At 33.5% G+C, this 14,443-nt stretch overlaps 1 protein-coding gene across 2 annotated transcripts; it reads left to right on the top strand.

The window, feature by feature from the left end:
* The first annotated feature begins 3,792 nt into the window (after positions 1-3,792).
* Positions 3,793-14,031, top strand: LOC133195586 (complement C1q tumor necrosis factor-related protein 3-like). 2 transcript variants are annotated; one of them, XM_061331468.1, is made up of 4 exons: positions 3,793-4,501; positions 10,922-11,070; positions 11,536-11,743; positions 13,597-14,031. In XM_061331468.1, exons 2-4 carry the CDS (start codon positions 10,999-11,001, stop codon positions 14,001-14,003), a joined length of 687 nt encoding a protein of 228 aa, XP_061187452.1. In that variant the 5' UTR covers positions 3,793-4,501; positions 10,922-10,998; the 3' UTR covers positions 14,004-14,031. The 2 variants fall into 2 exon arrangements, with proteins under 2 accessions (XP_061187452.1, XP_061187451.1); XM_061331467.1 differs by lacking the exon at positions 3,793-4,501 and having other exon boundaries at positions 9,103-11,070.
* Positions 14,032-14,443: the final 412 nt, after the last annotated feature.

Here is a 14,443-nt window from a genome sequence, read left to right as displayed (position 1 = left end):
CGAATCTTCGATTACGGGGGCATAAAACCCTTATCAATACAATATTCTTGATTTACAGAAAAGCAAATTTAGCCAAAAGTACACTGTAAAAACAGTGTTTAGATCCTAAACACAAAACTAAACGCCAATTTTGTTTCACTTTTTTTTACACGTTTAGCTGTAAACATGTCTCATTTCTAAACACGTTTAGACTTCATGTGTTTAGTTGCTAAACATGTTTACTCCCTAAACACTTATATCTAAACACATAATTTGTTTCACTTTTTTTACGCGTTTAGCCCTAAACACGTCTCATTTCTAAACACATCAAACTTTAAGTGTTTAGTTGCTTAACATGTTTAGTTCCACAACACTGGATCCAAAACGATAGTTTAAATTATAAACTACAAAAAGAAAACCGATATTTTTTAAGTAAAACCATATTAAATAAGTTTCCTAGAAATTCATTAGCATATTTAAGCACTGGTATGTACATATACAGAAAAACTTTTTAAATTGAAAAGTGTCCATGTTACTGGAAAGAAACAATAACATCACTGAACATTCAATCATGGATTTATTCTAAAGAATTTTAAATTAAATATACAAATATGTTTAATTTATATTTATAATAATTAATTTCAGTACTAATCAGCTCAGTAAGCAGTTTTTCCTCTTGTCAGTAACAAAATGTTGATCAAATTTATTAACTTCCAGCAAGTCCTTCAATAGCAACACATACATTATTTCTATTCATCCATGACTGTCAGGAAGTAATCCATTTCCATTATATAAGAATGTTTTGGGGTATTCAAAACTACCGAACAGTAGACTTCACAAAATTCAGTTTCTTGTAGGATGTAAGAAGTGCTGAATAATGTGACAACTTGGTGATGACACCAGTTACTCTGATACGTGTATTTTTGCCTTATATTATTGACCATATCCTGTAAAAAAGAAATTTACATGTAAATTATACTAAAAGTATGCTCCTCACTGAAATTTTACATTTATTTGATAGCTATTATTGTGCAACTTTTAATGAAACACTATACATGTATATAGTACTGATGATATAGATATTTTAATGACATTTTATATATACTCCTTTCTAGCTTTCAGAAATGCAAAATAACTGAAGGAAATCTTGATCTACAATTACATTGTAACTGCATGTTTATTTACATTGCTCATCGCGGTCAATTTATGTAAAATAAAAATAGTAAACAGACCTTTTATCGTAGTAATGTTGCCTTTCAAATGCATTTCATAATCTCTTCATGGTTATCACTTCGGTTATCATTCACATCCTTTGATACATCTTCTTCAGCTTACGTTGGTATTTTCTTTGTTTCGATAACCGCTCTAATTAACGTTCAAATATATATGCGCGTCATTTCCGGGAAGATAACTCTGTACTTCACAGAAAAGTGTTCAATTTCTAAACACTTGTATCTAAACACGTGTTAGATCTAAACGCATTTAGATATAACACATGTTTAGACAAAAGTGTTTAGCTGTTAAACACAATGTTAAACATGTTTAGGTCTAAACATGTAATGGAAGTGTTTATTTTCTAAACGCAGTTTTTACAGTGTATACCTCAAGATTTTCACCCATTTATGGGAACTCTACATTAAGATCTTTGGTGGTCACAGGTATGGGCGGCGGAAAGGGTAAAAAAGACGTTAATGCAAAACTAACAACTAATTTTAAAAACATACTGAAATACAAAACAGACCACCTTAAAATAAAATCAACAGACTCGTTTGTCAAATCAACAGACTCCGATGCAAAACCAACGATCACCGATGCAAAACCAACATTTATTCACTGAATTTACGCTAGATGGCGTGCAAAAAAACAGACATTACCTGAATTAACGCTAGAGGGCGCACAAGTTTTTCTACGTCATCATTAAATGTGTACTTTCATAGGAACGTAAAATCCCGCGAAATTGTCTATCAGCATCCATTTGGCAAACCCCGGATAACAGCATCATGTCGGACTCTCAAAATTCAAACATATCAGAGGCAGCAAGATTTCTACAAACGGCTGTAAATTTATTACAAGAAACCAGTAGCAGTGGTAGGGTAAGGTCTACACCGACAGGGAACCAGCAGACGAGCTCGAGCCTCCTTGAACATAGGCAGTTATTCAGCCGCAACATGCAACCACGGCCAAGACCATACCTTAACACGAGACTGGTTAGTTAGTGTTGTATTCAACATTTACCGTTTTACCAGTAAATGATAAATGATAAGGATTTTCAACGCACTGAATGCAATGCTGCTAATGGAGAAAATGTGGGATTCTTACGAGATGCAGAGTCAATCCGATAGCATGAACTAAGACAGAAATATATGAAGAGACAGTGTGAACCAACATTTTAGGTTAAAATAAAATAAATACGTGTTTTCAAACCCAGAAAGACCAGTGGGGGTACAACGTAAACAAACCGGAGTGGCATACCTTTCTCTCTTATAATGTATAGTGGGGTATTTTTGTGTGGAACGATTATTTTGGGGATTTCACGATTTTTTCCTATGGTACACATGATGAATAAGTGTAATAAATATAATTTCTGAAAAAAAATGTCGAACAACCTCGGGGTTGAATATCGGGGGGGGGGGGGGGTCCTGTCCACAAGTACCTGTGCATAAACTGTGCATTTGATGCATAACATACTCTAATTGAACACTAGGGTCACTAGAGTGTATAAGTGGGTGTAGTCTGGCTAAGATATGGGTCAAGCGAGCGATAAAATTCTTTTTTACAACATCAACTTCTTCGTCTATTCTGTTGGTCGCCATATCATAAGAAAGTACCCTCATAATCATGACGTTCATAGCAATTTACATCTCGCGCGCCTCTTTGCACGCCATCTAGCGTCAATTCAGTAAATAAATGTTGGTTTTGCATCGCTGATTGTTGGTTTTGCATCGGAGTCTGTTGATTCTGCAAACGAGTCTGTTGATTTTGTTTGAAGGTGGTCTGTTTTGTATTTCAGTATGTTTTTAAAATTAGTTGTTAGTTTTGCGTTAATGTCTTTTTTACCCTTTCCGCCGCCCATACACAGGAGGTCTTTCAATAATTTATGTTCATGAAATTTTTCCTACAGTGTAACTAATTGCTTTTGCAATGGATCCATTTATGTTTCGAATTAAATGAAAAGAATGGAGGCGTTCAAGGCGAGCTAGGACAATCCCCCGCTCTTAGAAAAGACATTTTCTCAATTCTAAATGTTCATAAAAAGTTACATTTTTCAAAAAATTGTATTGTCAGTAATATCTTTAATTTTACCAATTTTCTTCCTTTATTTTATTGAATAAATTATTAACAAATAATTTATTTTTCACTCATGTTTTTAAGGTATGTGAAAAGGAAAAAAAAACTTCACGCATGATTCGAACTCTCTCCAAAGCTCGGAGTATTCGCGAGAATGAACGCGTTAACTATTATGGAACGAAGTCTTCTTGCCTTCGATGTGTCCGGGATGATTTAAATAAACGAGTTTGTTGAAGCACGCCCGTGACGGTGATAAATGGAAATATCGGCGATTTTTTTTGCATTTATCACCTGTGATAAATGCTTTTAATACCAGTGCAAGAGCGATAACTCGTTGAGATCATGAGTTTTAAATAGAGGACGCAATATTGACCCCGATTTTCATAGTCTACCGAAAAAGCTAGAAGGGCAGACATGTTGCAAAATTTCATCTCTAGTCTGCACACCCACCGTTCAGCAAAATTATTTCCATTTTTGTGCATTATTTTGTTCCAAGGATACGGTTTATAGACACTGTAACTGTAAGTAATTTATGCGAACAATAACATGATGCCCCTAGTTATAACGGCTTGAATTTATAATCGTTGCACTTTGTGGTATCTGTGACTGTACATCATGCGGTGATGCTGAGGATAGAATGACATTAAAAGTCCTTATTCTGGGGCATTCATTTATACGCAGATTTGAGAACTTTGTATCAACTAGTTCTGACCATCGGGTGACGCCGAATTTAAATCTTAATTCAGAGGAGCTACAGATTTTCTATTTAGGTTATGGGGGAGCGTCACTGGCTCAAATTCGTGCGCAAGGCACTCGTTACGTAAGAGACTTGCATCCAGATGTTGTTTTGTTACAAGCTGTATCAAACGATTTGTGTCGGAGAAACACATCAGTGGAAGACATTTTGCATGAACTTGCGGACTTCGTAATTTATCTCCGTGATGCGGAAGATGCATGTGAAAAAAGTAGTGGTGCTTCAGACATTGCATAGAATTCCCCCGAGAAGACGTATCAGGTTTCATGTGGACACAGAGTGCAAGAGAGTTGATGAATTAAATAGACGCATGTCCTATTACTTGCAGAATGTAGAGGGAGCAGCATTCTTTCGCCTATCTGGTTTATCATAGGACGGTATTTCTGGCTGATGGGGTCCATTTGAATAATCAGGGAAATAAGGAATATTATAATAATTTGAGAGCTGTTATTGTTTCCTTGATAAAATCTATCAATAATGGTGGGTACATGTTTGTGCAGCATTTATATTTAGTCTAACGATACATTTTTCAATTTTCATCTGTTTATTTTCAAAATCCACATATGCAGTGGTGATTTAATGTAATCTAATATAATGATGCATATATAGCCATATAAATATTATATTATTTAATTTATACATTTATGACACCCCCGTAAAGTTGGGGTTGTTTAATTGGATCCTGTGTATTATTTATTAACAGCTTATTTAAGACTAACCATAAATTTTAGTTTTAGCAGGATTTTACACCCCTATATGGTCGGGGTTTAGTTTTAGCAGGATCTTGCACCCCTATATGGTCGGGTTTGAATTATAGCAGGTTTTGCACTCCTTTATGGTCGGGGTTTACTCAAGGAATATCCTTCACCCCTATATGGTCGGGGTTTACTTACGCAATATCCTGCACCTCTATATGGTCGGGGTTTAATTTTAGCAGGATTTTGCATATGTATGGTTGAAGTTTACTTAAGCAGTATCCTGCACCCCTATATGGTCGATGTTTAATTTTAGCAGGATTTTTCACCCCTATATGGTCGGGGTTGAATTCAAACAAGATGTTGCACCCCTATATGGTCGGGGTTGAATTCAGACAAGATGTTGTACCCCTATATGGTCGGGATTTTATTTCAAAGGATTTATCCCCCTAGATATTGGGTTTGTTTAACTGAATATATTGCATAAAATGAATAAGATACATATATTCCAATAGTGTTGAGATTCCTAGAGGTTTCTTATCTATAGAATTGTCAATGATGTAGATATTTTTGGAATTCTGCATATATAATCACCTTGCATTTATAGAGCAGAATTTAAAATATAAACAGAAATGATATAATTTTAGACACAGTTATAATACACTCCACTGTCATTTATTCTTATTCAGTGAAGTATCATAATTGCAAATAAATGTAGCTGTAAGGTTAGCTAGAATTATATTACCAATATGGATTGGGCATTAAATGATTTAGATTTTAGAAATATCCAATGATATTAAACTTCATGGAGTGTATATTTAATTAAGAATTAAGAAATTCCATTGGTGCCTTCATTGGTCTTTAAGAGCTCTGAAATATTTTTATTGATAATGTTATTACATAGTGTATATTACATAGATGATTTTTTTTTACAGGAAAATTGGGAGACGCTATTTGTAAACATATGCTAGATATTTTGCACTAGGTTTGTGTTGAACGTGGAATATTTAATGACAAGACCGCGGAACTCTCATCAGGTTTGACTCTAAGGGATAGAATGGAGACAGTTATATCTATGCTTATGTTTTACCTCAAGATACATTGACTAAGCTATGTAACAATCCCAGGATAGGTGTCTAGAATGCTAAATACAAATTACGTAAAATAACTAAAATAAAGTAGATGAAGTTATGTAGCTGATTTTCGTAATCTTGAATATCCGCTCCCCAGCCAAGAAGGATAACTCTTTAAAAAAAAATGATCATTTAATCAAGAAAGACTCAAATTAAGCTTGAAATTCAATGTTTTCGTGCAACAATTTTTATTCACGCAACTCAAGTTCTTCGTAGTCTAGAAACTGGGAAAAGTTGACATTTGTGTCCCATAAAAGTATTTAAAAATCTTTAGATAAATCGAATTTCCTTCAAGCTTGCTTTGTAAACCATGATATGAAATTTGAAGTGATATTTGATGTCTTCCGACGATAGCACATGCTTTTTTAAGTTTTTACACTACAGGTATGTGTTATATAATGATTGAAAAAAATATAAGAAAAATACCATTATGATATGAGTATTAATAACATGCAATTTTTTTTCCAAATTCCGGGATACCTATAAATGTTTATTCAGGTACCTTTGGCTAACAACAGGATATTATTGCATACTGACAAGCAATCGGTCGTGCAAATAGTCAATTCTGCTAAAGTCAGACTATTGGTTAGAAACTTGTAGTTAATATCACTTATCTCACTATTATATTTAAGCAGAAGTTCATTAGTTAGTTATTATATCAAATTAAATTGCAGATTATATTTTGCATTGACAGTGGCTTCATTTTTGGACTTTGAGTCCTCGTACATCTCAGGTCAGTATTGGAAACAATAAGTTTCAATAATTGATTCACACCTTTTCAACAATGTCACATTGGCATCATTAAGCTAGATGGATGAACAAATCCTTAACAATAGGGTCTGAACTTGGTACACCTAGCCATGGCCAATTTTTGGTACATTTCAATGGTAATCCCCAAACTACTAACGTGTTATTAGTTATCAAACCCTAATTGCAATACTATTCATTTCTGTAACATAAACAAATACTGTTTTAGATCACACTCTTTTCAGCAGCAGTATTATAGGGCATTCCTGAACAAATTATTAAACAATTAGGCAGGTGGAATCCATAACTATATATGCCTCAAACATTGGTGTGAGATCTGTATAATTAAAATATTATAGCTCAATTTCAATTTTGGCTTAAACATATTATGCGTCTATCCATATAAAAATGTTAGTTTTTGTAGATTGTGTGTAGTCTGGGATATGGCATTCATAGGATACTGAGCTACCCAAAGTGACACCATTTGTCCTTGAGGAAAAAGCCCTCAATTTGATTAAAAAAAAAGGTTTGGAGTCAGGGAAATTAGATTGAAGGAATTTGACTCTTTGTTTTAGAATAAATTAAATGCACTTGCGTTGTACATTAAGGTTTCAAGGACCTGGGCACCTCGCCTGGATCATTATTGACTCATAGTATGGAATGTTCCTGCTTATGCTGCAAGTTATTAGTCCAAAGTATGTCAATTATTTGGTCTGATATAAGATGAGTCTTGATTTATTACATGGAACAACTAACAAGTGTCTATTATACATGAACACTTATAAAAGGTTCACTTCTATATGAATAGGGATCTGACCTATAGGGCCGGGCTTGGTTTTTTCTCTTCAAAAAGCTTGCCGATTTCCGTTCTGATTAATGACATTAGGCTGAATACATGTAACAATTTGTTTTTCATACATCTTTATTTCAGTGAGTAGAGGTAGGAGGAACACTTTCATTGATATTCTGCGTTTGTTATCTCCAGATGTAATAATTGATACTTTAATTTTCTTTACTTCTCATTGTACATAATGGTAATGTCTACTGTCTCTGGAATTCTATTCTTTATGTCAAGGCTATTTATTTCACAACACATTTCCGTTGGATGTAATAAAAACATGCCATTAATGTGTGCAAATTATATAGGCCTAAATGAAATCCAAGGGAGTACAGTTACTGATATATGTAGCCCTACTGTTTCAAAACTTAAGATCTTAGAACATTGACTGAAAACAAAAGTACATGTATGTTATTCTAAATATATTAAGCTTAAATAATTCAAGCAGTTCGTAACGTACTACATGTAACCCAGATAAGCACTAGTAGCACAGACAGAATAAAAGCAATGTGATTAAATTCTAAGGAATATATACAATTGAAATTCATCGCAGCTCAATCCTGCCGAGAATACATACATGTATCGAGTAACACAGAGTGAGTTGTTGTTGTCCTCGGAGAAAGTGTGCTTATACTGAGAATTGTTCCGCCTGACTGACAACTGGACTTTGGAATGTTACGATTTGATCTCTCTAGTGTTTCTTGTATCAAGAATGGGAATGCATAAAGAATAGATAATTGAAGGAAAATAAACTAGCCTATAAAAAATTTAAAATAGTCTTTGAAAAGGCGAAAATCTAAAACTATAAAAGTGTGGCACCAGGTGGATTCGAACCCCCGACTTTAAAAAGAAAGTACCCACGATATACAGTCTAGACGAACTCCAAAAACAGCGTGAACTCTGAAAACGAAGTCTTTGGCTCCATCATGCATTGCGGCAAAATGGCGTCCGATGTAAACAAACGATGGATTGTCGTTCGCTTTCTCTAAATATACGGCTGCATAATGGCTGTATTAAGTGCATTGTTACTTCATTTTATTTTTTGTTGAATGGATAATAGCATTTATTAAATTATTTTGTGTATAGTGACTTATTTATTGCTTCAAACTCTTGCATAATAGTGAATTGGATATACGACATCGAATTCAATGCTGCCGGTAAGAAATATTTTCTTATTTAATTTATTGTCCCCTTGATTTAAATTTTATGTTGTTCCTACAATAAAGGTGCTTTTATTTGTTTTTGAAGACACCCAACTTGTATTTATTTTAATCAGAAAATGTGCATTTTTCACCACGGAGCAGAGGTATTAACAGGTTCATTTTTAGAAAACATGTTGTGCCCTAAATATGTAGAAGAGTGGGTTTTAAAGTCTTCATATTGATAGATAATAGTTTTAAAAATGTGTTCATAATAATATCTGTTCGTATATCATAAAAAATCGGTAAATAACGATGGTAAAAACTTACGCGTCCAATTCAGATGTCGTACACAAATAAAAAACCGGAATGCTAATTTATGTGTAAAATTCAGTCAAGTTTTTAACAGTTACAATATATATTGTCCCATTTTGCAGATATATCTCTTTTTTACGCATATTTACTTCTCAAAACGTATCATTTTCTCTATAATTGACCTGACTTGAAACGTTAACTTTGAAAGTAAATATCTCGTTTATTGCAAATAAAATAAAAAATCTGACAAATACGATCTCTTCCGAAGTCTTTTATTTAGCATTTCTGATCATGAGTACTGGTATAATTGCCATACTTTCCAAAACTTTGCACGGATAGTTTTTGTAGACCCATCATTTTTGCCGAAAAATCGCCATTTTTTGTGTATGTGCGATTGCGCGGACTCTTTTTTCGGAGTCTTTTTCAGTCTCAATTTCTTACTTCCGGAAACGCTGTTTTTGGAGTTCGTCTAGACTGATATAATAGTCAGCGCATATATCAATTGAGCTATTCTGACTATAAGAATAAATGGTATAAATTTGAAGCAGATTGTCAAAATCAAGTTTACTTATTTTTTGTAGTTTTTTTTTTTTTTTTTTTGTGAATTTCGACCCTAGGGCAGGGGTGCCCCTAAAAAAATCCTATCTTAAATTATTCCTTACATCCCAACCTATCAAAATATCACAATTTTATTTAGGGGCAGGCCTGCCCTGAAGGACTTCTAGGCCAAAATTCATACAAAAATCAACGCTTTAACGGCCAAAATTGTGTTTCGGCCAACTTTGGAGGTTAATTGTAAAGTTGTAAATAATAAATTTTAGTTGTAAAATACAAATTTGAAAAATATAGACATATATACGGTAGAAAACAACAAATAAAGATTGATTTTGAAATGTCATTTTTTCCGGGAAATTGTTGTCTTCTATAGGTCAATTCTTTTGTAATAGTGAATACATCCTTTGAAATTTAAAGGTCAGGTTGGTGAAATGGAATGAATTAAAAGCTAACATGTATACACCTAACACGTTAGTGGCGGGTAACTTGTATAGACAAGTTCATTTGGCGGAATTCGGGAATTACCACGAATGAAGAATTCTCTCATGTCTGGCTCAAAACTCTGGGTAATCTATCCTCAGTACTTGGGAGGATTAATTTGGGGTTACCTCAGCGGTACCTGAGGGACCAGCTTGATCTTTGTGGGTACCAAAGGCAAGTTTTGGGGCCTACCCCTGGGGGTATTATCCCCATGTTGTTGTTGTATTCCAGGGGAGGCAGGTAAAGAGTTAGGGCCCGAGTCAGAACTTGAATTCATTCATTTGATGTGGCACTCACTCTTGTTGGTACCAAGAGGTCTGTTCCCACCACAGTCACCTGTGGGGGCGCTATCGCGCCAAGGATCTAGGGAGGTCATCCCGGTAGGCAGGTAGTGATTCCCTGGGTTCCGCCGGGGTATTTACATCTATGTATAAATAGATTGTGACAAATATTTGCCACAAAATGTAATCATTGTTTCACAATAAATGTGTAAAATTAATATTTGTTACTATTCATTGCATCTGGGATTAATCAGGTAAAAAATAAATTCTTTACAAGGATTGGCAGAACCAACAGTAATTATCAGTAACAACAGTAAAAAATATCAGCAAATAGAAATTTTCAGTACCAGCAGTATAATATCAGTAAATATCAGAAATTATCAGTAAAAAGTGGCATTATTTAGGCCAGTAGTGGCGGCAATAACTCAAAACAAAAGTGTGTGTGTGTGTATGTTGGTGGATGTGGGATCTTTACCTTTTCGTACTGCTGCAGTTTGAAAATTGTGTTGTTTTGGTGAAAATGTCGTCAGATTAGAAAATAAAATTGAATCATCAGGGAAAAGTTAGAATATTTTCACCAGTTCATTGATTTGCAATTGACAGAAACAGATACACCCTGAGAGACACTACAAGACGTAGAAGACCAATGTTATGTAAGAATGATTTAATTGTTAATGATATTATTGATTATATGTGTGGATTATACTTTATTTTCAGAATGTCGGGGACCTATAAATCTGTCTATCAAAGGTTTTCTACCATACGTGCAACTTGAAAAATTAGTTGAAAGCCCTATGTTATGTGATATAAACAAGAAGCTGTACCAGTATCTAAGGCCCTACGTCTATCTAGACTGCGCAACTAAAGTAATTATGCTGTTGTTGTTTATATATTAATACTATGTATTGCTCTGATTTTTATACATTTACTTATTTGTGTTCTATGTTAAAATAAAATTATCAATAAGCACACTTTGTTGTTATATAATTAAAGTATGAAGGAAAAATAGCATATTGCCAGTCGAAGGACTTTTGGAAAGCCCTAATAAATAACGTGTTTTATAACATTGCATGTTGATTTTCAGTTATATATTGATAAAAACAAAGTCCTATCAATTTTCAATTTAATGGCATAGTAAGCATTAGTACACACGCTTTGCTGGGATTCATGGAAGAGTATATATATTGTGTATATAAATAAATGTATCTATTCAATTTGTTTGCAGCGGTAAATCAACTCGAACCTTGAATTCAGGTATTTTTTTTTCTTTTGCCTTTTTTCTTGCATCACTTAAAACAGCCTTTTCAGAGATATCCCATTCATTTTTGTAGATTGGTCTCCAGTACATCAGTACTACTTCTGAAGCAATGAATTCAAAGACGACCCTGTTTCTTGTTTCACTCTTGTGTATGATCATCTTTACCAGAGCGGACTCTCCAAAACCAAAGACCTTCCGCCATGACTACGTAACCTATAAAAATGTATGCCGGGAAATGGATTGGGTTCCAAAGTGTGATTGTCATAAGGAAATTAAGGGAGGTAAATTATTTATGACAAAATCTTTATTTAAGGAATGTTTTTTTTAGTTTTGTGTGAGTTATTGGTGTGTAGATCACACAAACTTGTCATGTAGGCATATTTCACGAAGCGCGCTAGCAAGTCTGTGTGATTTACACACAGTGTGCTTCATGAAATATCCCTACGTGACAAGTCTGTGTAATTTACACACCAATAATTCACACTTAACTTAAAAACATTCTTCATATTTACTTTTTAAATGCTTAAATGCTCCAAAAATAATTATACTCAATGTTTGAATTTCGCTGCCCTATATCGTCAATTTTTAAATGTCTCTGTAGCCTCAATGTGAGGTCACTTTAGCGCGAGTTTCTCAATGTATATTTCTACGCGTGAGTATACACAAAAATGGCTTTCAAATCAATTTCACAGTTGGCTTAGTAGAAAACACAGCAAATTTAAATATTTATGCATAATCCCTGATACTTCACTATCTTGCAGTAAAACTTTCAATTTCAGTCTTCAAAATGTTCATAACATGAATATTCTTATGTCTTGCTTATTAGTGAGGGTCCTAATGCTGTCTGATTTTGTCGGTTTCGACAAATTTTAGTATACATGCACTAATATCTGTAGATGAACGTTAACAATTTAACGGCCCAAGCCTCCTGGGGTTTTAGGATTTGGACAACAATGATAGAGTACAGGATGTAGTCTTAGGAGCTAAACTTTTAATCATTTAGAGAAGAAAACCTTTTCATTATTGAAATATTTCCTTTGTTTCCTACAACTTGTACGATTTAGAGAAAATCAAATGCATTGAATCAATGCCTTATATCAGTACTTTATTCACATACTACTTTACTTCATAAAAGATATACATAAATACTGGGGGTAAAATTGTAAAAGATACTACAACTCTAGAGACTCGAAGATGTTTTGCAGTCAGTAATAACCTTCAACCCCTCTTGTCAGCAATGACCCCGTCCATCCAGTGCCCAACGTGGCATAATTAAGGCAATTATTTAAAAGTTCATTTATGTATATACTTATCTTTTTTTCCACTTATTTCCGAAAATAATGTCGAATGAAAGCCAATGATCATGGGGTTTTTAATTTCTTTGGAGGAGGCATAAAAATGCCTATGCTTTGTCATGGAACACTTGTGAGTAAATTGGCTTTTAATTAAGAAAAATATTATTTAATTAAGCAAAATCTTTTAAAACATCTTCGATTTTTTATTTACTTCTCGTCATCGAGCTACTGACGATAAGGCAACTTGTTTTTATCATTTAAATAATCGATGTCTTTCAAAATTCATAACCTATAGTTTTGGAATTCAGAGTTGTGATTATTCGATCATGAGCTAAAAATGCATTAGATCTATGAAGACATTAAATAAGGATTCAAATTATGAACGTGATTATCATGAGCAAGCTAAAATATTCTCAACCAAACTTCTGCTTTTTATGTCACTTGCATACGAGGTAGATTTAATTATGAAGTGCAACAAGCCAAATTGTGCCAAACTTGTTCATTTCATTATTTTTACGTGAAGAGTCCAGCCCTTTTAGGATATTTCGTACTTCTGAAGATCTGACAGTTAAACTGGTTGTATGTGAAAGATGGTGCTAAATTATTTCTTGCATTTACATGCATGCCAGATCAATGTTCAGTCTTACCTGTAACCCCATTAAATACTCATCTTTAAAACAACACACATAAACTAAACATTCGATCTATAGATTGATTCCATATAACGAGTATCATATATTTGATTTAGAAAAAAAAAGATTCTTAATGGGATAAAAGAAAGAATGCTGTTTGTCATTTTGTCTTTCACACACTAAATTTTCATTCATTTCATGTTTAAGGTTGTCAAGGAAAGTTTGTGGCATTTCATGCTATTCTATCTAAAAGATTGAACAATATACCTGTGAACACAATCCTCAAATTTGGAAATGTATTGACCAATGAGGGAGGAGGGTACAATCCATCAACAGGAAAATTTACAGCACCGGAAGATGGCGTCTACTCGTTCTCATGGACTTACTGTACAAACAAAGGATCTAATGTGTATGTAGTTGGGGTTGTGGATGGCACAATTCGCGCATATATATCCAACCATGGTCAGGCAAACAATTGGCAGAACACGTCAGGACACCTCGTCATGAAATTGAAAACTGGAAATCAATTCTGGATTAAAACGTACGCTTCAACATCTAAAACGATACATGAAAATTACACGTTCCTTTCAGGCTACAAGTTGTCTGGCTGTTGATATAGTAATAATAAAAATACCCTCGATATTTCAATGTTTCATGTATGTTTTATTGACTATAATTATTTTACCTTTAACGAAGTTATTATTTTATTTCTTTGTTCTTTTTTTTTTTTTTTTTCATTTTTATCAAAGTTATTATTGAACACCTACCTATAAAACTAAGATAGCAAGAAAGTTCTGGTGCGAAATCTAGAATGATAAATAAAATAAAACTGCGTAACTGGATGCATGCAGAGCATTTTTCTTCTACAAGCCATTTTCTAATTATCTCTCGGACACACAAAAACTACTGGAGATGCTAATTTATAGGTTATAAATACAAATACATATATATATATATATATATATATATATATATATATATATATATATATATATATATATATATATATATATATATATATATATATATATTATATATAGGTTATAAATACAAA

The sequence above is a fragment of the Saccostrea echinata genome, unplaced genomic scaffold (assembly GCF_033153115.1).
Source record: "Saccostrea echinata isolate AGI-Se365-2 ecotype Australia unplaced genomic scaffold, CSIRO_AGI_Sech_v1 ptg000029l, whole genome shotgun sequence".
In the NCBI taxonomy this organism is placed as follows: domain Eukaryota; kingdom Metazoa; phylum Mollusca; class Bivalvia; order Ostreida; family Ostreidae; genus Saccostrea; species Saccostrea echinata.
The sequence above is the reverse complement of the archived record's forward strand: the minus strand, read 5'-3'. Positions and strand labels throughout refer to the sequence as shown.